General features: G+C 40.4%; 1 protein-coding gene across 1 annotated transcript in view; it reads left to right on the top strand.

The window, feature by feature from the left end:
• Positions 1 to 23,731, top strand: part of MYH15 (myosin heavy chain 15) — a 157,808-nt gene that overhangs the window by 48,623 nt on the left and 85,454 nt on the right. The window contains 10 exon segments of the mRNA XM_027866702.1: positions 459 to 524; positions 985 to 1,073; positions 5,115 to 5,196; positions 8,731 to 8,809; positions 11,951 to 12,148; positions 14,593 to 14,727; positions 16,658 to 16,769; positions 16,771 to 16,914; positions 22,413 to 22,450; positions 22,452 to 22,653. Coding sequence (XP_027722503.1) covers positions 459 to 524; positions 985 to 1,073; positions 5,115 to 5,196; positions 8,731 to 8,809; positions 11,951 to 12,148; positions 14,593 to 14,727; positions 16,658 to 16,769; positions 16,771 to 16,914; positions 22,413 to 22,450; positions 22,452 to 22,653 — 1,145 coding nt within the window.

Raw genomic sequence — 23,731 nt, 5'->3', positions numbered from 1 at the left:
GTCTGGTAATATGGTGTGATTGAGGTCTCCTAGCATGCCATTAAAGAATCAGCACTAAATTTCTAACAGTATGGAAAGAACATTTAATTGTGAATTGGAAGACTTGGTGGATTCAAATCTCAACACCACCACTTATTACTTGTATGACCTTGGACAAGTCACTTAAACTCTCCAAGGTTTAGTTTTTTTATCCATAAAATGAGAGGTTGGACTGGATGACTTCTAAGGTCCCTTCCAGATTTAAATGTGTATTCTGCTCAGGAGCACTGACTCAACTAAAGAGACTATTTCATAAAGTTTCCTTATGTATAACTTATCTGTTCTCTCTACTGCTTGTAGTTGCTGCTTTCTACATCCTTAATGTTGCTGAGCATCATAAAGCAATTTAAAGCAATGTGGATTTCATCCAGTTCAATTTTTATGGCCATGTATATCCTCCTCCTCACCCCTCCCCACAGTTGATACAAACAAGGAAAAGAAATTCAAGAAAGGAACTTCCTTCCAGAGTATATCATCTCTGTACATTTGAATGTACATTTGAAATGTTTCACAATCTGTATGTGCAGCCTCCAGAGGTGGGATTTTATCTGTTTAAACTAGACAGAAGCATCTCAACTTATCTCTGTAGGAGGAATTAAAAGGTATTCTTAGTACCAGAGAAAGTTTCTCAGGACAGATTGGTAATATCCTCAGACAGAAAAATGTCAATAAGTATTTTTTCTTCCAAGCCAATTTATTGACTCATTGCAAGAGATTGTTTCTAATCCTCAATGAAGTTAGAAATAATTCAGAAAAGCATTTTTATTTTGCTATGTCTGTCCTACACATAATCTTGTGCTGAGGAAATATTACTTTTACTTGACTAGTAGGAAAGGAAGCTGACTTCATTATTTTACTATTATTGCTCATGGTTGGGCCAGTAGAACTTGGGGGAAGATTTATTTGCAAGGTGGTTTAAATTAGAGTTATTATTATCCTCACTTTAGGAAAAAATAAATGAATTGATGACTAATCTGAAATAAATAGTGCCTTGTTTTGTAAGTTGTCTTATTCCAATAGGAACAGAGTTCCAGGTAAAGAACTAGATGGTGAATTATATTTGAATTCCATTTGGTTGAGTTATATTTTGAGAAATATTTATTGGTCCCTTTCAAAGGAGTGAAAAGTTATATAGTAGAAAAATGAAAAGGAGTCCAAAGGTAGGTGTTTGGAACCATCTCAAGATTGTCATGCATAACACTTATTAGCTGTGTGACCCTGGCAAGTCACTTAACCCCATTGCCTAGCCAAAACAACAACAACAACAAAAAACACCAAAAAAAAGATTGTCCCTGAACTGAAGTCCAAGTGGTCATGCAGTGAGATTTCATCAAGCAAGTCCCATTGTAACAGGCTAATGGACCTGATATTGGGATCATAGAATCTTAAAGCTTTCAAACTGGAAGAGACCTTAGAGGTCCAATTGGTCTGATCCAATTTACTGATATTACATATGAGGATACTGTCATCCTAGGTGGTGTTGGTCTAAGAAGTGCTTGTCTGTCACCTTTCGAAGTTGTTCTAAGAAATGTTTCAATGATATTTTCTGCAAAGCCAAATGGGACAAGGACATTTTAAAAAGTGAATGACTTGGTCTTAGTTGGCTGAATTCAGTTACAATTCAGTGGAGAGTTTTTGCAGTGCTAATCTCTGCTTTTCCAATCCCAGTAAATTCTCTTTTCCTTCCCATAACTTTTATGTCTTCTTCTTCTTTGAGTAATCTTGCACAATGAGCATTTTTCATTGGATGGTAGTAGTGGTGGTTATTTTAAATTAATCAAATCAAAGATACAATGAAAAGATATGATCTTCTCTGGGAAGGGTTACTTGAGAATAAAGACATGGGGAGCTTAAAAACTACACTCTCAGAAAAGAGCTTAGTCTGGTTTTTTGAGACCAATTATCATCCAGGCTTATCACTCATAGTTTAAGCCAGTACCCCACTTCTCTCTCACTTTTCACAAACAACACAGGCATGTAAAACTCCTCATATGTTTCTGCTTTTCTAGGAGTACAAAGACAGGATACATGTCCTTTTTGCTTCCCTTAAATAGGGTGACCCAGAATGAGACACAAAATAACTCAGTGACCCAGACACCACAGGAGAGAAGCAGGGGGGAGACTCCAGAAGACAATATCCTTTAGAATCATCTTGTTTGTGAAATTTCAAAGATTCTTGTTTTTAGCAAACTGAGAAAGGAATCACTTATATCGCTAGAAATGTCTATGATGATGGTTGATATAGCCTGAGGCTAATGTTCTTCAGTAGGAGCAGCGTTTGATAGCACAGTTCTAACTGTGCTAGTGTTAGGGCTGTTCTCTTGTTGCACACCTGCATGCCCACTCTCTACTTACATTGAGAGAGTTATCCCTTTTGGCTAAAATTGTATGGTAGGTGTAGCTTTAGCTGACTGTGTTGGAGCCCCAGGGCTTATCTGCATTGTTAGCTGCCATGACTTCCTGATGATGTTAATTGTGCATCTAGTTTGTTGGTCAGTCAGTCAGTCAATAAAAATTTATTAAGTGCCTACTCTGTTCCAGACACTGCTAAGTGCCAGGTATATAAAAAGAGGCAAAAACCAAAAACCAAAATAAAACACACAGGCACGCACACACACACACACACACACACAAACAGTCGCTGCCCTCAAGGAGGTCACTATCCAGCGAGGGAGACAACACGTAAACAAATATGCACAAACAAGTTATATACAATATAAATAGGAAATGATTTAAAAGAGGAAAGGCACTAGAGTTCAAAGGGATTGGGAAAGGCTTCCAGTAGAAGATGAGATTTTAAGTGGGACTTAAAGGAAGACAGAGAAGCCAGGAGGCAGAGCTGAGGAGGGAGAACATTCCAGACATTGGGGGACAGTCAGAGAAATGCCCAGAGCCAAGAGATGAAGGATCTCACTCATGGGACAACCAGGAGGCTGGCATTAAGTTAGAGAGGAAATCTACAGTAGGAAGAATTCTTTGAGCCAGAAGACCTAGGCCATAGAATCCTAGTGTCATAGATCAAAGGTGGAAGGGATTTTTCAGGTTACTGAGTCTGACTTCCTCATATACAGACTATATCACTTGCTGATGATGTGACTTTGAGCAAGCCGTTTCATATCTTTGAGCTTGTTTCTCAATGTGTAAAATGAGGGGCTCAGTCAGTCAGTCAGTCAGTCAACTAGCACTTAGTAATCACCTGTTACGTCCCAGTCATTGTGCTAGTTGTTAGGGACAGCAAGAAAGGTAAAGACAGTACCTGATCTCAAGGAGCTCATTGTCTAAGGTGGTTGGACCCTTTCATTTCTAAATCTGATGACTGCCTATCATTACTCCCTCAGTATTACCATGCAAATCAAAAGAAATAGTTACAGTACTTCATTAATTTCAGAGTTATTTATAAATATGAGTTATTATCATCAGGCATTTAATGTTGAAAATCGACATGAATTTCTTTGTTCTTTTTGTATCTATCAGACCGGGGAGGGAGGGGGGAGTAATTTGTCCTGTGAAGTTTGGATTCAGTCAAAGGGCTACACTTGAGGACCTAGAGGGCCACATGCAAGTTCCTCACTCCTGTATCAGACTGTTATGGGGTTTAAACCTACAGAAGGCCATCTTTTAAAAAAACAATTACCCATGAAGCTTTAGTCTCAAATTATCTACTTTTAAGAGGGACATATATAGGCATGAAATTTCATGGAATTCTCTTCCCCATTCTCCCATTTCTGAATTCATTGCATGAGAAACCTACAAGGAGAGGTTGGAAAAGTATTGGGGGCAGGGTATCTTCAGGAGTGAGAGATGCAGGAAACAAAAGAGAGAGAAGGAACGGTGGTGCCTAGATTGTGCTGGACCTAGCATGATTGCATAGGTGACAATGACTCTCTAATTGTTGTTTCAATTTAAAAAAAAAAGGTTTGCCTGGCCACCATAGCAACAAGCCAGTGCTCTTAAGGTTTGCTGCTTTGACAGAGGCTGCTGCCACTGCTGCTGACCCGTCACACCCATGCCGTAAGTCCGGACTGGCTGTGTTTTGCTCTTCTTGGGCTGAGATCCAAGGAGGGAGTAATTGAGGAGTGAAACCAATGCTCTTGGAAGGTGTTTGGTAGGGGCAGGCATGTAGTATGGGAGCCAAAAAGTGACTGCTTAAAGAAATGTCATTGATTTCCCTTGCTGCCTTGTTTTCAGTAGATGCCTTTTATAGATGATTTCATGTGTCAAATGGTATTTTTTCTGCAAGAAGATTAGGAGGTTTGAACCAGAGGTTTGGGGTATGAAGACCCCCAGCAGCATCCCAAATTCAGGAAGTAGCAAAGGGCCCCAGAGCTATGAGGGCATTTGAAGGAATCTGTGCTGCAGACCTCAGGGGAATGTCATCATCAGCACCTGTGTCTGTGATGTGCTCATCACCTTTGGAATATGTAGCCAGATGCTACTGATTCTGATTCCTACAGGCTTTCTAGCATCCTGCATGTTTATTAACCTCCTGTAATTAAGACCCTAAACTTGACAGTCTTCAGTCTATTTTGGGAAAGTGCGAAGCAAAACAATGGTGCTGCGGTTTGAGTTTCTGCAAGACAAACGCTTCAAGTTCACTCTCTGATGTACGCTTTTTGTCTCATTGTGTCTTATCAGCTGGGCTTCTGAATACATTCAGGAGTATTGCTTCCATCTAGCAAGGAATCTAATTAGTTGTATCTATTTCCAAGCAATTCTGTTACCTATTAGAGTTGCCTCCCCATTGAGTTGGCTCTGATTTCCTTGGTGATTTCTTTTCTTAGTCATAAGAAAAACTCACAACCTAATCAGAAAGATGTTCCATACTTTCTTAAGAAGAAGGAACATGAGTTTCATGCTTGGAATGCAGGTAAATAGTGGGGAGTGACCCCACTTTTGTCCTTTCCTTGCCTCTCTGCCTCTCAGTTTCTGGTAAGGATGGGGGTGGGAGAGGAGAATGAGTTATTAGCACAAGGCTTAACAGAGGATGTTTTGGCCCCTGAGCACAGGCAGGAGGAGGCCACGTGTTTTCCACTTTTTGTGCTGCAGGCATACGTTTGTGCCTGTGAAGCTTACAGAGGACGGAGGGGAGACCAAGATATGGCAAAGCAGTGATGCTGAGTGACTTTTTTGACCGCAGTCCCAGGGAGTATCCGACAGGTAAAATGGTCTTCCCTTGATGGAAGAGGTGAGAGAGGAATGCTTGATCTGGAGCAACGTTATTTTATTGCTGTTGCTCAGTCATTTCAGATTCTTCATGACCCCTTGTGGGGTTTTCTTGGCAGAGATACTGGAGCGGTTGGCCATTTCCCTCTCCAGCTCATTTTATAGATGAGGAAACTGAGGCAAACAAGGTGAAGTGGCTTGCCGAGGGTCTTGCAACTAGTAAGTGTCTGAGGCTGGATTTGAACCCAAGCTGATGAGTCTTCCTCAGACCAGGCCCAGTGCTCTGTCTGCTGTGCCATCTACCTGCCATGAAGCATCATTACAGGATTGTAGACTTAGATATTGTAGAGGCCCGAGTTTAATGCCCTCATTTTAGGGAGGAGAAAACTGAGGCCCAGGGAGGGTGACTTGTCCAGGAGCACACAAGAAGGAAATACTAAGGGGTGCATTCAATCCCAGATACTTATATCCCACACTCTTTCCACTGTAGAATGTAAAGCTTGACAGGGCCTTAGAGAATTTCTAGTTAAATCCCTCATTTTATAGGTGAAGACATTGAAGCCTAAGAAGATGGTCCCACAGTTGACAAAGGTGGGTGAGTTGGGTTGGTACTCACAAGTTAACCTCTTGGTAACATTGAGAAGTAGGTAAATTCTCACTTTTTTCTGAGCAACCTAGTCTTTCTCTCATCTAGATCAAGCTACCAATACTACTATGTTCTATCGTCCATCTTCCTAGCAACAGCTGCTCTTAGGAAAGACTGCTGTCACTCATTGATACTTTAGCATGAGTAGAGATCAATATCCTAACACTCCTAGGAACATTGACATTCTGTTTCTTATATGTAATTATGGAGCGGAAGACTTTAATGCCAGGTACGAGGAAATTCAAAGCATCAGTAAATATGTTGAAAACATAATTTGGGGATGATGTTGCTTGGCTTTTGATAACATCTGAAGTCAGGCCACCTATGTGGTTTCCTGCCAGAGCACTTTAGTTAGCTGTGGTAGGGACTTTCAGGTGAGGAGAAGCATGAGGTCCTTTCTTATGTGAAGGAGAAATATCAACCACAAACTCTCATTTTTTGATTTCAGCACTTTATTCTGGCTCTTTGATTCCATACGTTTTTTCCAGTCTAATATTTATTTCAGAGATCAACCCAATTTGTCCTCTTCTTTCAGGTGTAATGGATCCTTATCTGGTACCACAGCAGTTTCACTGTGGTGGTATATCAAGATAGATTCAGATCTGCTGTCAGGATTTTCCAAACAGATTGTAATACAGTTATCCCTTCTATATCACAGGGATTAGGGGCACAGCACCTTCATGATCTAGAAAACCCACATAAAATTTTTGGCCCTCCCTTTGTACCAAAGATGAAATCTGAATTATTATGGTATTAAATGATAAAATATGTTGATATCATGCAATTCAACACATATATTTTGTGCATTTCTAAGTTTCTAAACTTTTTCTGTGTCATCTGCTGGCCTTCATGTGTCGTCTGTGGCTTCTACAAAACTCCTCAAAAATTCCCGTTTAATGATATAACCAAACTGGGACTAGGAAAGTCATGATGTGGAAGGGTTAATTGTATGTTGAATCCACGCAAAAGTAAACCCATGGGCCCAGGATCTGGGGAATATAGGATGGTTTCTTTCACTTTTCTTCATTTGGACAATGTGCTGGGAATCCATTTTTTATGTCTAGTATCCTTCATCCAATGAATCACTTAATTTTGGTGGTGAGAAAAGGAAAGTTGTTTTGACGGATTAATAGTCTCTGTCATTTGTGGTTTTGTTCAGGCTAAGAAGCTTGTCCTACATCAGTGTCTCATTGCCCATGGGAGCACAGGGCCCTTTGGGTGATTTTGAAATTTATTATCTCTATCATCATCATCATCCTTACTGAATGCCTCTCCCAAAGCCTCATCTATCAGTGTTAAGAGGGAGAACCCAGGACCTGTTGGATTGGGGTGCCTCCTAGGGTGCAAGCGTGCATGCTCTGGCTCTGTGGGAATGGACTCGTGCTCTGGTTCAGCTCTGAAAGACTCAGCTTTGGGAAGATGTAGCAATCTCATATTGGTCTCTTGTGATTAGAGGCTATGTCAGATATTATTAGTCACTGAACTAGGAAGAGCTAAGGAGAACAGAAAGACCCTGTGACATCTGCATTATCTTTAAATCGCTATTAAAGGACAGTGAGCTTTTGGATATAAAAATGGATGCAGTGCAGAGGAGGAGTTGAATGTGAGATTTCATGTAACATTGTGTGGTGTGTCTTGCAGTGTTCAAGGGACCTTGAAAGGATGAGGGCCCCTGCATGCATAGAAGGGAAATTTTTGACAACAGGGCCTAGAAAAACTCTTTTACTTGAGGGCTGAGTATTTAAATTTATGTCACTGAGGGTATCATTTTAGGATTCAATAATAAAAAAGAAACCTTGGAAACCCAGCAAAATATAGTGAAAAGAGCACTGGACTAGGAGTCAAGATACTGAGTTTCTAATCTTGACTCACTAATTCACTGTTAGCCTTAAGTAGAGGTATGTTGGTAAATATTTAACAACTGACTTTTCAAACCCACAACAAACTTTTAAGCTTATTGTCATTAACATTTTCTCTATTGTCTTCATAAGTCTAGAAGATTAAAAAAAATCAGACCTTGATTTGTAGCATTTACATTTCCAGATGTAAATAAATGCTCATTTTGAAAATTTAACAATTGGCTCTCTTGAACTAGAACAAGCTGGCTCTAACACAAGTCCCTTAATTTCTCTGGCTCTCAGTTTCCCTCTTTGTAAAAGGGGGATAGAATACCTGTCTTACTACAGTCACGGTGAGGATTCAATTAATTTATTCTTTCCGTAAATATTCAGATTTAGATATATTGAGTGCCTACCCTAATAATAAAAGTAACTCATGTTAATACAGCATGCTAAGGTTTAAAAAGGCATTGATTAGATGAGATAGTATATGTGAAAGCACCCTGAAATATGTGAAGTACATAAAATATGAATAATTATTATCATTATCTTCATTGTAATTCTAAGAGTTGTATGAAAATTGGTTATAATGAACTTCATGGAAATTAGAATTATGGAAGGAAAAGGCTTCTTTTTCATCTTTACTTGTCCATCTCCTGGTTTATTCTGTCCCTTTCGACCTTGCCTAATAATTTACTCTGTTTATTAAGATATTGCAATCTGAATCCAAGTGCCATTCCAATAGGAAAGTCAAGAAAGTAGCCGAAGAGCTCCCTGCCTCCTTGCCTTCCCTTTGCCCAGACCCATTTTGGAATCACTAAGGTAACCAGAAAGCTACAGAGAATGTTTTCGTAGAAGAGTGGGTGGAATGAATGTGGTTCTTAAAATACCTATGAAAGCACAACTGTTAGGCAGTCTTCCAACCCCCACAGCCCAAACCACCACCAACAGTACTCTTCTGAATGTGAATAATACAAAGCAGTTTGAGAAAGCCAAGTCAATGCTTTTAAAACCTCAGTCATGATTGTCATTGCCTTTTTGCAGCTTTTTTGCCAATAGACACAGTACTGAATGAACTCAAGGGTCTGAGATCAGGCGGTTACAGATCAGGTCTCATTTCAAGGTGAGTAAACACCATTCTGGAAGCAGACCACTTGCTTGTGTTAGCAAGCAAGTTAGACTTATTCAAGGAATAAGTTAGACTTATTCAAGGAATCTCTTAGGAAATAGCTCTTCCAGTTTACTAGATGATATGCATCTCCTCTGAAATCAATAAATCCATCAACAAAGATTTATTAAGTTCTCACTGTCTACGAGGTCCTGTGCTGGGTTCTGGGGAAACAAATGCTAGAATGCAACAAGCTCTATTGCAAGGAGTTCACATGCTTTTGGGAGACACAGCATGTACCTACGTAAGTTTATGGTTGGTTTTTGTCTTTCATTCTTGAAGAAGACCACAATGACATCACTACGCTAGAGTAGAGTTTCAGTGTGTCCGATTGCGACCGATCAGACCAACATAAGCTTGGATTACTCTACCACAGGTCAGGCACAAATAGCCCATGTGAACATTTGGGGCAGGTTCTCTAAATCTGCGCGTCTCGTGTTTCTTTTGAGCTACTTCAATTCTGCTTTGCTCATAGAGCGCAGCGCCTTCTCTGATGTGGGCACGCCATGCTGAACGGTCCTTTGCCAGCCTCTCCTGTGTCTCACGATCAATTCCAGAGTTCTTAAGAGAGACCTTGAGAGTGTCCTTGTATCGCTTCTTCTGACCACCATGTGAACTCTTGCCCTGTCCCCCCTAATCTGCCCTCCCCTCTACCACCCTCCCTTCTCTTATCCCCTTCCCCCCTGTTTTCCTGTGGGGTAAGATAGACGTCCATACCCAATTGTGTATGTTATTCCCTCCTTAAACCAAATCCTATGAGAGTAAGATTCACTCATTCCCTCTCACCTTCCCCCACCTCCCCTCCATTGTAAAAGCCTTTTCTTGTGTTTTATGGGAGATCATTTACCCCATTCTACCTCTCCCTTTCTCATCTTTAAAATAGGGATGAAATAGTATTCTTGTGGGGGGTCAAATGAGATAACACATATGAAGTGCCTTGTAAACTTTAAAACACTAGATAAACGCAAGGTATTTTTATTATTTTCAGAAGTAGTAAGTATACCCAAGTTTTTTTCCCCTGGGCTCTTGTTGCTTTCACTGACGAGGACTGTGCTCTGGCATTGGATATCTCCTTAGCCAAGGATTACATTTTCTCGATGAGATTCGCTCTTGGGTAGGTGTATTCTTACCTGGCCCTGGGTTCTTCCCATGGGGTGATGCCTCATTAAGAAGGGTTGATTAGTCCATGTCCGGTTCATAATCCTGTTCATCTTCATTGTTACATCTTTATACTCGGTCTGGCAAGCAGAGATATAGGGACACACACAGAAACAGAGAAAAACCCTGTCTTAGAGGAAGAGAGAAGAGAGGAGGCGTAGAGACAAGGACTCACTTCTCTAGAAGGGTGACCTGTATATCTTCATATCCATGTGCTATCCCCAGAGAACCATGTGCTCCAGGATGATAGTAGATGGAACCAAAGGTGGAGGGACCGGAGGGGAGTTCCTGAGCCAAATGGAGCTAACCCAAGATAACTTGGAAGGTCAGCAGGAAAGGTCTGTCTAACTTGGGAAGTATAAGACCTGGAGCCGGGAATAATAGAACATCAGTAGCAGAGGGATCTAGGATTTCTTGGGCCAGCAAAGGGTTCCTGAACCAAGCTTCTTAGACCTAGTGGAGGAAATTCTGGACCAAGCAGAGGAGTTTCTGGGCCAACTGCATCAACTGAGTCAGAACTGTGCAACAAGGAGAGACAGAGCCAAAATGTGGAAGAACAAACTTAGTCCTTGCCCTTCACTAATGGAGCGATTTATATGTACTGAATAGAGAACTTCTGAATAGTTCAGCTACTTTCCCCATCCCACCCAGGGTAGGGGGATCTTGTTCTCTGTCTCTTTCTGCCTTTGTGTTGCTGTCTGTCCCCTCTCTGTCTGTCTCTTTCCCTCCTTCCCTCTTTGTCTCTTTCTCTCCCTGCCTCTCTGTTTCTCTCCTCCCTTTTCTCCTCTCTTTCTCTGTCTCTGCTCTCTCTCCTCTCTTCTTTTCTCTCTCTAAGTGTATATACAATATATGTTATATATGCATATATAATACACTATATATTATACATGTATTTATATATACATATATAACTATATATATATTCATATATATACATATACTTACAAATACACACGTATGTCTGTATATGTATCTGAGATATAGGACATACCAAAAGTATGGGTCCCTTAATTTCTAGCAACCCCAAGTTCTTTCCCCTGTCTGGGCCTCATCTAGTGTAGGTAAGTCTGGAGGACTATATAGATCCCTATGAGAGGTGAAGACCCATCAGAGAGGGAAGAAAAGTTGTCTTGGCTGTTTCTGGGCTCAATCCTTTATGTTGTTGTTCAGGTTAAATTAAATATCTTGTTGGTCCGGACACTTGCATGGGAGTACAGGGCCCCATCTAGGCACAAGCTAGATCCTGATGTTCTCAAGGGAAGTTCTAGGTGGGGCACAGCAAAAAAAAAATCCTGCAGAAAGAAGTTTCCCCAGTTGAACCTTATCCAAATAAACCTGAAGCTTGCTCTGTGTCACAGGTTACAACCCTATTTGCCTCTGGGCTTACCTCAGAGGTAAAGCTATTAAAAGAAGTCAATTAATAATATATTTTAGCACTATATCCTTCCAAAATGAAAGTTGGGAAAATGACATTTTGCACCTTTTTGCATCTCTCATTTTGGAATGCAGGATGGTGTAGTGGATAGTGACCCAGACTCAGAGCCAAGAACACCTGAGTTCAACTTCTGCCACTGACACAGACTGTCTGTGTGACCATGGGCAGTTCACTTATTCTCTAAGTGCTCTAGGCACTTTTTCAAGACTATAAATTGCAGAGCAGTTGGTGATATGAATTAGTAGAGGGAATTTCCTAATCTAGAAGTTTCCTATATCACTTCTGGGAGCAAAGATGGTCGAGTAAGCAGGAAATTGCTTCAGTTCTCCCATATTCACCTCCAAACAACTATAAGATAGCACCTCAAAATGAATTCTAGAATGGCAGAAGCAACAAAAAATGGGGTGAAACAATTTTCTAGCCTAAGATAACTTGGAAGGTCAGCAGGAAAGGTCTGTCTTACGTGGGTAAAAGGGGAGTGCAGTCCACGGCTGGTGAGCCAGAATCAGGCCCTACCTCAGCAAGCCTGGGGGAGGCCCTGAGCCCCAGCACAGGTTGGTGACCGAGGGCCCACAACCCCAGGGCAGCAATGGGCAAGTGGCCAGCCCTCCCTTGCAGCCTGGTGCAGCATCAGCCATGCCCCCCTCCCCCGCCATGGGTTCCAGTGAAGCACTAGCCACACACCCCCACCCCTGCTCAGTGTAGGGCTAATAAGCGACCAGCCCTCTCCCCCCGCCCCCAATGGCCCCAGCACAGCACCAGGTGAGCAGCCATATTCTATCCCTAGGCCCTAGTATGGAACCCGCCCACTCCTGCCCTAAGGGCCTCAGTGCAACACCAGGTGAGCAGTCAGATCCCACACAACCTTTAGCACAGCACTAGGCAAGAGGCCAGATTTCCCATGGTCACTGTGCAACACCAGGAAAGCAGCCAGGGCTTGTAGCCTCAGGCACGAGAAGCTTGGGACAGTTTCCCCTTCCACCCCAGTAGCAGAGCTTAACTTTAAAAGTAGCAAAATAGTCTGAAAAAGATAAGTAAAACAAAACAAAGCAAAAAAAAGAACCTGACCATAGAAAGTTATTATGGTGACGGGGAAAATCAAGACGCAAACTCAGAAGAGGACAACAATGTCAAAATGCCTACATTCAAAGCCTGAAAGAAAAATGCGAATTAGTTTCAGGCCCAAAAAGAACTCCTAGAAGAGCTCAAAAAGGATTGTAAAAACCAAATAAGAGAGATAGAAGAAAAATTGAGAAAAGAAATGAGTTCTTATTGTTTTAAGAATGACTTTGAGCAAATAAGTTATTTCGTGTATTTTAAATACCCAAATTAACTATAAAGGACATGTAAAGAAAGGTGCTATCTGCAGCCAGAGAAAGAAATGATAAATAGAAGTATGTATAGAATAATTTTACACGTATGTGTGTATGTGTGTATGCCTATTTGTGTCTAATGGTAGCCATCTCTAGGGTTGGGGGGAGGGGAGAGGGGAGAAAAAAAGAAATTTACGTGAGAATTTCATTGTATATTTGAAAGGAATAGCAAGTTGTGCATAGTAGATTTGCAGTTTCATGTACAATCATCTTTTTTATTGTATTGTGTTATGGAAATGCTTGTTTTATTCCATAAATCAAAAATAAGTTAAAAAAAGAAAAGAGAGTGATGCAAGGGAATCATGAAAAAAGAGTCAACAGCTTGATAAAGGAAGGATAAAAAAATGGAAAAATATATATAAAAATTTACCAAAGAAAATAACTCCTTAAAAAGTACAATTGGCCAAATGCAAAAGGAGGTAAAAAATCTAACTGAAGGAAATAACTCCTTAAAAATTAGAATTGGGTAAGTAGAAGCTAATGACTCCATGAGACATCAAGAATACATCAAATAAATTCAAAAGAATGAAAAAAATAGAAGATGTAAAATATCTCATTGGAAAAACAACTGACTTGGAAAATAGATCCAGGAGAGATAATATAAGAATTATTGGACTACCTGAAAGCCATGATCAAAAAAGGAACTGGACATCATACTTCAAGAAATTATCATAGAAGTTTTCTATATCAATGAGATCATGAATCTGGTCCCCATCCTTATTGTTATTAATAATGAATTGTTAGAGTATTCAGTGTTTGCTTTCACTTGATAAGCTTGGGTTCAGGCCAGCCCTCAAACAGGCACTTATTTACTCTCAGGTTCTTGGCGGGCATCTTTGAATAGCTTCTATCAAATGATGGTGGTGTCCAGGTTATATGACTTTGTGGTCAAGACAGCTTTATTGAGACAACTAAGGAGAACCATCATTGTTAATCACTGTTGGAGTAAGACAATCTTCTAAGTACAATTAGGCATCTATCTCCCTAAGCCTTAATTGTTATCAATTATTACTTTAATTAACCCTAATTTTCCCCTAGCTTGGGAACAGCATTTTCTCCAAAGCATTATAAATTTCTCTGCTTCACATCGAAAGTCTCCTTTTTGTGGGGAGGGGATTTGGGAAGGGAGATAGATTTATAACTTCAGCACTACAATGATTTATTGATACTCATCAGTGCTGAATAACAAAGTGTTTGCTTTTGTTCATCAATCTAGGAAAAGAGACAACTAACTGTATTTAATAAAGGCAAACTAATACCTGCCTTTTGATTAACCTATATTTTGTTCTAGAAGTTCTTGCCAGCAGTTATTTTGGATACGCTTCTGCTCCTTCTGCACATTTTTCTTGCCACAGTTTATAGGAATAAAGAAATAAGGATATGGTACATTGCTGCATTTCCTCACTGAATTCCTGAGGTTATCTTTTTTTTCCCCCTGAAAGAAGGGAGTGAGTTGTACCTGCTAACCATTACTCTTTGGAGGTAGAGCTTGCATTATTCCCAATTTGCACTAAATGATTACTTAGCAATAACCACAATATAGGATTTAACTTTCTTAAAAAACACACACACACATACAACCCTGCTTTCTTGGGGTTATGAACTCAAATTTACAAAAAATACATCACTTCTATCTAAAAATGTTTAAAAACAACTTGAAGCAATTTTACAACAGAAATACAAAGTTCTGTCACCACAGACAGGTTATGATAGGAAGGGACAGACCAACTACTCTCTGAGTAATCATAACACCCATCTGCTTTTTCTCTAAGGTGTTTTACAGCTGGCCTCTTGGATCACCTGGAAAAAATGAAGGCTGAGAGACTAGCTAAAATCTTTATACTAATCCGAGCCTCAATATGAGGCAAAGTGATGTGGGCCAAATTCCAGAAGATTCTGAAACAGAGGTACCACACTTTATAGACAGATGATGTATACCAGAATTAATACAATCTTGTTTCATTCCTTGTCCAGTGAAATGAAGAATAAATGACACTAGTCTCATAGTCAGAAGATTCGAGTTTTAGATCTTTTATTAACTTTCTACGTGACTGTGGGTTAGTTACATGTCTCATTATCTTAATTTCTTCATCTGTAAAATGGGGATAGCACTACCTACCCTGTATACCTCATTGGATTATTATAAAGACCAATTGAGATAGTGTGCAAGTACTTAGAAAATTATTTAACATTATGCAAATACAAAGAGGTATTATTACTTTTAAAAAATATTTTCAGTTCCAAATTCTCTCCCTCTCCCTACCCCTCTCCCACCCTTTGAGATGGTAAGAAATACAATAACTTATTCATTCATGTGAAGTCATGCAAAATATATTTACACATTAGCCATGTCCCAAAGAAAAAAAAAGCTAAAATAATACAGGTGAAAAAATATGCTTAAATCTGAGCTTGGAGTCCTTTGTTCTCTCTCTGGAGGTGGATAGCATTTTAAATTATGAGGTATTTGGAGTTGAGTTGGATCATTTTATTGATCAGTGTAGCTAAGTCTTTCACAGCTGATTATTGTTACAAAATTACCGTTATTGTACATTATTCTCCTGGTTCTGCTCACTTCACTTTGCATCATTTCACATAAGTCTTTCTAGGATTTTCCGAAACTACCCAGCTCATCATTTCTTATAGCAAATAGTATTCCATCACAATCATAAACCACAACTTGTTCAGCCATTCTCCAACTGATAGTCATCCTCTCAGTTTCAAATTCTTTGCTACCACAAAAAGGGCTGCTATAAATACTTTTTTACATATGAGTCCTTTCCTTTTTCTTTGATCTCTTTGAGGTATAGACCTTATAACAGCATTGCTGGGTCAAAGAATATGTTGTTGAGATGCTTTTCAGTTGTGTCCAACTCTTTGTGAACCCATTTAGGATTTTCATAGCAAAGATACTGAAGTGATTTGCCATTTTCTTCTCCAGCTCATTTTACAGATGAGGAACCTGAGGCAAACAAGGTTAAGTGACTTGAAGGTCACACAGCTAGTAAGTATCTGAGGCCAGATTTGAACTCAGGAGGATAAATCTTCCTGGCTCTAGGCCTATAATTCTATCCACAGGGCTACCTAGCTGCCCTCAAAGGGTATACACAATTTTATAGCCCTTTGGGCCCAGTTCCAAATTGTTCTCCAGAATGGTTGGACCAGTTCACAACTCTACCCACAATGCATTAATATACCTATTTTCCCACATCCCCTCCAGCATTTGTCATTTTCCTTTTCTATCATCTTAGCCAATCTGATGGGTATGAGGTGGTAAGATGCTATTATTACTAAAGAAGTGTATTTGTCGTGGGGCAGCTAGGTGGCGCAGTGGATAGAGCACTGGCCCTGGATTCAGAAGAACCTGAGTTCAAATCCAGTCTCAGATACATCACACTTACTAGCTGTGTGACTCTGGGCAAGTCACTTAACCCCATTGCCTAGCCAAAAAAAAAAAAAGAAGTGTATTTGTCAAGTACCCTGGATAACTTGGAAGATACATTCTTTCTCTGGGAGCCTGGCTTAACTTGCTTTCCATTCCTCCTCAGCCTTGGACTCAATTGCTGATAGGTGAGTTTTAGCTTTATCTTGCCAGGAACCAGTCCTCCTTACCACTTCCAGGCCATTTCCTTACCATGCTGCCTAAACTCCCACCTGAGTTTTCATCTACCTCTCTTCCCCTTTTCAGTTCCTCTTCATATGTTGTCTTCTCCCATTAGAATGCAAGCTCTTTGAGGGCAGGACTGCCTTGCTTGTATTTGTATCCTCCGAGCATAACAGTATTTGGCACACATAACAGGTTCTTAACAAATTGTCTGTTTATCTTTTCTCTGGAATCAGAGCTGTACTTCTTGTGATCCAGTGGAATATCAGAGTCTTACTGGTTGGGAAGAGCTGGCCCTGAATGCAGCTTTTTCTTAAAATCAAGCCTCTTGTGAAGTCTAGGGAAAGTGGAAAAAGAGGTGTCTGGGCTTAAGGAAGAGCTGGCAAAGCTGAGCAAAGCCTTGGAGAAAGCAGCATGTCAGGGGGAGAAATGCGAAGCAAAGCAAGCCTTCCTTAATCGTGAAAAGAATGACTTAGTGCTCCAGCTGCAGGCTGTGAGGGTTCCACCTGGTCTGCTATTCATTCACTCATTCTCTCTTTGGAATTGCTTGTGGTTTTTTTTGGGTAATGATTGCTTGGAAAGGTTAAAAAAAATAGCAACCAGCATAGAAGAACGTGAGTTTTTCAAACTCTATCAAATTCTGCTGAATATAGGTAATTAAAACATTTTAAAATGCCCTCTCTGTTTCATAATGAAGTGAGGAGATTCTTTGACAGCTGGTCTTTGAGTATAATTAGGTTTTACCTTATAGAGGTACCATTATGTGTTACAAGTATCAGTTAACTTCTAGATACTGAATGTGTATATAATGGTGGAGGAGAGGGGAAGGCTGGTCAATGATGGTCCAGTCCTTAGAGTACGCTCAGATTTTCCTTTCCTGAAAAGATATGTAGAGCATGTTCTAAGGATTGGGACTTCATTGGCTACCCTCCCCCCATTATATGTACATGTGTGTGTGCGTGTGTGGATGTGCATGTGCATGCACACATGCACATTTTAAAGTCTTTAGGTAGACCCTGACCCACTTGCACCACTGAACCAGACATAAGGATCCCTGTGGATGCATAGTGACTTATAAAAAACTGCACATTAACAAGATCTTTGTTTTATTGTGTTTTTATTTATTTTGTTACATGCCAATTACATTTTAATCTGGTTCTGCTGCATTCAGGAGTGTTGGGGGACGAAGGGATGGTGCTGTGTATTTGACACCTCTGGTCTAAAGTTCAGAAAGAAGCTTGATTGTGGCCAAGTTGTCAGAATAGGCTTCAAAGCATTCCCCTGCTCTCAGACTTTCCCTGCATACACAACACTTGCCAGTTAACCCCAAAACATTGCTTTCATCTTATCACTCTTTTGCTCAAAAACATTCAGTGGCTCCACAGGGCCTACAAGATGAAACCTAAACTCTTTAGCCTTTTATCAAAGACCCTATCTGGATCCTACTTACAAAGAGTGAAGAACCCTCCCACCTGTATGCAACAGGTACTTTTGTTGAGAGGAATTACTCTTTCCCTCTCTCCCTTTTTCTCTAAGCAACCATACGTTAATTTGTATGGCATGGCTCAGTTGGCCCAAACACAGATTGGGACTAGAAAGATAAGGAAAGAAATGGAATGAAGGAGCCCTTCCATGGAAAATGTCGAATGAGTGGAAGGCTACCCCTTGGGTAGAGAGTGAAGAATAGGAAATGGAGACTTGCTCAAATATCGCCAGTAGGCTCTTGGTAGGGTCAGCCTGTGGGACCCATTTAAACACACATGCTCAAACAGGCAAATAGAATGAGTAAATACTCCCAGGAATGTCCTGGAGTTGGGTGGGAGCAAGCTATAATACTGTCAGCCTCTTCTCTCATCCAACTGGCACAATTTCCTGGGGAGATGGAACAGCTGTCTTGGAAGAACAATGGAGAGGAGAACCCACCATGCCTGATAGGAGGAGGAACCAAAGCAGCTGTTTCCTTCCTTTCAAGAACGATCTATTGCTCCTTGTCTCCAGGAGATGGTGCCAGGTGTTGAGCATCACTGGAGAGAAGGGCTGGCATTAGTGTAACTTTTTCATGCTCAGAACCAGAATAACTCTAGGCCATTTACTTAGCCAGACAGTAACAAGCATTTAGTAAGGGTTTCCTATGTGCCATGCCCTTTGCATCCAGGTGCTGGGAAAACTGTCTTCTATTTGCCCTACTGGACTGAGTCTTTATTTTCTTATTCTGGACTAAGTTAGAGTTAATCTCTCGTATGGGTTCACTCTCTCCCCAGCTCGAGAGACTAGTGCTTCTAGTTCTTTTGCAATTTGTCAATGAGTCTTAGGATTCTTCTGTTTCCTCCTTTCTATTGTCTTTCTGGTCCTTTTTTTTCTCTGGGGCAACTGGGTTAGGTAATGAAAATCAATTCAGGGCATTTTTAGAGAAAGCACTAAAAAACAAAGAAGAAGATTGAAGAGAGCTGGTAGCTATTTTCACCAGGAACCCAAGACACAGGATTTGAATGGAGAGTGATGAGGAAGGATAAGGAACAATTCACCACTATGTAACTTTTCAGACATCTCCTGCTGTTCCTTTAACAAATCCTCCGCATCAGCCAGATTGGTCTGCTTACCTACCCTAAACATACACTTTTTTTTTTTGCCCCTGAACAATTTACCTGGGCTTCTCTCCCTTCCTGCCTCTGACTAGATGCATCATTACCTCTCTTTTCAAATTCTAGTTCCAATTCCATGTCTTCCAAGAAGACCATCTGGTCATCCTAGTAGGAAGTAATCTCTTCTTCCTCTGAACTTTATAGCATTTTATGGTCTGAATCTGTCACATGACAGTTCTGATATACCATCTAGTACTATAATTACTTGTGTGCATATCTTGTCTGCCCTAATACCTGCTGAAGAGCAATAACTGTCTTTCAAATTTTTGTATCTCCTTCCTAGTAGTACCTGGCATAGTGGCTTACACATAGAAAGCATTCAATGTGTATGTAGTAAGTATTGAATGAATTGCATACCGTCAAATAGTAAGTACTGAATTAATAATCAAAGAAATTAATTTTAAAAGCATTGTATTAATTTTTTGGAAGTTCGAATTCAGTAACATCAACAAAAACAGCTTAACTGTTTAGGTGATTTTGAACTCATTGAAAGAATTTTAGGGAAAAAAATAACTTATTAAAGAGCTGAATTTAACTCTGTTTTTCCCTTGGGTCAATTCCATGTTCCCAATTTACAAAGTATAGTTTCTTTATCCAAGTTTTACCACATGCACACACTTTTTTTTTTTACACTTTTTTAAAACCTCCTTGCCCTACTATCATTCTTGTTTGGAATGAGTGGCAGTGTGTGATAGGTTTGGAATAACTACAGATGAGACTGAACTATCCTTTTCTGCCCCTCTACCCTGCACAGGAATGGAACATATCAAGTGTTGCCTGGACCATCGGAGAAGTTCCATGGAGATAGTTTGGGAAGCTGGAGCTCCAAGGGGAGTGGGAATGAAGGCTAGGACTATGGAATGGGAGACCTAATGAAGGAGGATGGGATTGTGATGAAGCCAAAGAAAAATCCAAGTCAGTCTGGTTACCTGGAGGATGAGTGGTGTTTACGCTTGTCAGTCACTGTGACAAAAATGGATAGAGCTCAGCTCAATGGGGCTCAAACCAATAAGCTTTCTTCTGACTCAGCCTTGGAAATCCTGAGCTATCCCCTTCTAATTAACACAGCGAGTCCATGTGGGAATAACAGTCATTGGGGAAAGAATCTTCAGGCTGTTAAACTGTCACCTACCGAGGCTCAGTCCACAAACCCTGCTGTCATGGGTAATGAATGGGTCAACGACAGTCAATTGGATCCTCCTCTTCATTCAGAGCTGGTGGCAGGCCCTAGATGCACACTGAATGGAATGGAACAAAATGTCTGTTCTGCCTGTCAACTGGGGCTGCAAGAAGATGAAATACATCTACTATTCCCCAAATTTTGGAGGCTCTTCCATCTTGCTGCTGACCCTTCCTGCTAAAGCCACCTTTACATTTTTCATTTAGCTTCCCCTTTGAGGTCCTGATTGAGGGTGGAGATTTATTTTTCTCCCCTTTTCCTTTCTCCTCTTTGTCCTTAACTTTCCCCACCCCTCCTCTGTAACCAGTTGCTGAGCAGCCAGTAGCTTCTCCTGCCAAGAGCTGACCCAGAGGCCAGTAAACAGGATTTTGCCTTTATCTGCTTCTGATCTAACAGCAGAGACAACTTAAGCATAGCAAATGAGAAGATAATACACTTCCTGAGCCAATATGTTGCAGAGGATGAGTGAGGTCTTGAAAAGGGAAATGGAGATATGTTTGGAGTTGTGGTGCGTTAAGACCTCCTGCAATCAAGAGCTTGCTCACAAAGAAGAGGTCTCATTTAGCTTCTAATAGAGACAAATTAGAGGGAACTTGATTGAGGGATTCAGACTTATGAAAGGTGCTTTATACTGAAAGGCAATCAGTTCCTTCATTTTGATCCTGACCCATAACATGAAGAACAATGGGCCACTCAGGGAGAGTTTGAGGCGGTACACTTGGAAATGGATAAAAGGAAATGCTTCTTTATGCAGCCTGGCTACAACTTGTGGAGTTTGCTGTTGTTGGAATCCTTGAAACAAAAAGTTTATTAGAAATCAAATGAAATGTAGCTATTGACTTCAAGTACCTCTGGTAATCTTGAATCTGGGCTTTGAGAAAGTAGTACATGATATGATTCCATTTAAGAATAGGGACCGGTAATGGATCTGTGTTTCTTTGTTATAGGCAATTACAGATAAAGAAAGACCCTCTACCAATGTAGGTCAGCACCTTCCAGTCTAGCTTGTTGGGGAAAGCACAGAGGGTTACTCAGGGTTACACAGCTTAAAGTACCTTCTAGTCTAGCTTATATAGTCTTAAGAGTTGTGGAAAGCTTGTGGGGTTACTCAGGGTTACACAGCTTAAAGTACCTTCTAGTCTAACTTATATAGTCTTAAGAGTTGTGGAAAGCATGGAGGGTTACTCAGGGTTACACAGCTTAATGTGTCCCAAGCTCAGAAACCAGGGCTTCCTGGTTTCAAGGTCAGCTCCTCTGTCCACTACAATGCACTCTCTAAAAAATGGTTACATTTACTAAATATTTATTTAGGTTACAAATGAAACTGTTGAAGACAGAGGTATAACTAGGTTTTTTTTTTTTCACATGGGTACAAACATAATGACAGTGTATGGTGGTGGCAGAACAGAGAACAGTCCAACTGTGGATGTAATCCAGGAGAGGAGAATAGCTCATCCTCCGGGAAGTCCAGCAGGGACATTGAAAGGCATAAGGTAGGCTCCTGGGAAAGGGGTGTTAAGGGGACAGGATGGTGAGGGTAGTGGCCTGCAGGCAGTTGGGCCATGTCTATTAGGTGTTTGGGGTTCCTTGAGGCAAAGTGTGGGTATGACATTCACACCAGGGAGAAGGTGCCCCTCCTTGGGGAAGAAACTTGCCCCCTAGATACTAGGATCCTAGGATAAAGCCCCATTTACTCTCTGCTAGTGACAGCTCTGATTGATGATATTATGGAATGGATTCCATCATAAATAGCCTACATTCTGTAGTGTAATCCTGTTCTGGAATGCGATTTTTCCCCCTTTTGGAAACAATCACATTCACTCAGACTATGGACCAACAGGAGCACTTCTAGAAATTGTGAATTTAGAGGCACATGGCTTATTTTTTAATATATTTGCTTTTTGATCACTAGGATTCCATTCAGTGCCCTGGAAAAGGTAATTTAATTTATTAATTGAGGCTGAAAGTTTGAATTTGCCTCTAAACATAAATAAGGCACTCCCATCAGAGCGATTGTTATATTATTTTAGAGGTTTAAGAAAAGGTAGGTGGACAAAATGTTATACAGAAGGCAGGCAATTATCTCTCTGCTAAATGTTAAACAGAATTCTTTCTTTGCTGATGAATTATTTCCAGCTGTTGGCCACTATTTTCTCTGCATCATGGTAGGAGCAAGAGACCCTGGCAGATGTTGAGGAACAGAGCAACTCTGATAATATCCAAGATCCAGCTGGAGGCCAAAGTCAAAGTGCTCTCCGAGCCGCTGAAGGAAGAAGAGGAGAAAAATTCTGAGCTGAATGCCAGGAAGAGGGAACTGGAAGATGAATGCCCTAGGCTGAAGAAAGAAATCGGTGACCTGGAAACAACACTGGTGAAATCAGAGAAAGAAAAGCACTCTACAGAACAGAAGGTACTTTTCTTTTTTTTTTTTTTCCCCTCTGAAGAGGGAGGCCTGGTGGCCCACATGCCTGTACTACAACTCTCTCAAACCTGGTTTCTGTCACCAGCTTCTTTTTAATTAGCACAAGAACCGGTTCCCTTAGGTTACAGGAAGGTTAAAACTGGTATAAGATACAGACCACAGTGTGCTGAGCCATCAAATTTAGATTTCAAACACAAGCTTATGTTGAAATCACAGCTAATCTTCTAAGTAATTTTCCCCCATTTGCTTCAGTATCCTTGTGTACAAAATAAGATAGAAAGGTTAAAATAGAGTTCTTTGGACTCAAAGTGTTTTTTGTTATAGAGGGTCACAGTCACCTAAATGGCTGATTTGGAATAGGTAGCAATTTTAATTCTGCCCTGAATTTGCTGTTGGAATTTGAATGAATTGCTTTATTTTTAGGTAGAGAACTGATTCTCTTGTCTTTGTAGGAGTTGAGAGTAGCCAAGCATGATGTGTGTCAAACATTTGGAATTGGTAAACTTTTAAAAATTCAAATCTATTTTATTTTCATTCTCTTTCTCTCACCTCTCTCTTCTCCTGTTGACCCATTGAGAAAGCAAGAAAAACAAAGCTTATTACAAGTATGTATAGTCATCAAAACAAATTTCTTCATTTGCCGTGTCAAAAAACAGTCTTAAAGTATTCTTTGAATCTGTCCATCAATCAGTCAATCAACCAGGCATTTATTAAGTGCTTACTATGTGCCAGGCACTGTGTTAAGCATTGGCTCTTTCTATCCGGAGGTGGGAAGCATGTTTCATTATGAGTCCTCTGGAATTATGTTTGGTCATGGTATTTATCAGTATACCTAACTCTCTCGAATTTTTTCAATATATAAAGCTTTAATGATGACTTTGAAGAATAGCACCTATTCCCTTTTCTGGCTCTCTTTCAGACGAATAGATCCCAGTTTTAGGCTCACATGTTCTGTTTTTAGACATTCTATCCCTAGAACTCACCATTCATTGGCATTACCCCATATCACCAGTATAAGAATGGTATTTTGTGTTTTGTAATGACATTTTCAGTTTGGATGATCTCG

This window comes from Vombatus ursinus, unplaced genomic scaffold, assembly GCF_900497805.2.
Source record: "Vombatus ursinus unplaced genomic scaffold, bare-nosed wombat genome assembly UNPS02001419.1, whole genome shotgun sequence".
NCBI lineage: Eukaryota > Metazoa > Chordata > Mammalia > Diprotodontia > Vombatidae > Vombatus > Vombatus ursinus.
This window is presented reverse-complemented; position numbering and strand designations above follow the sequence as displayed.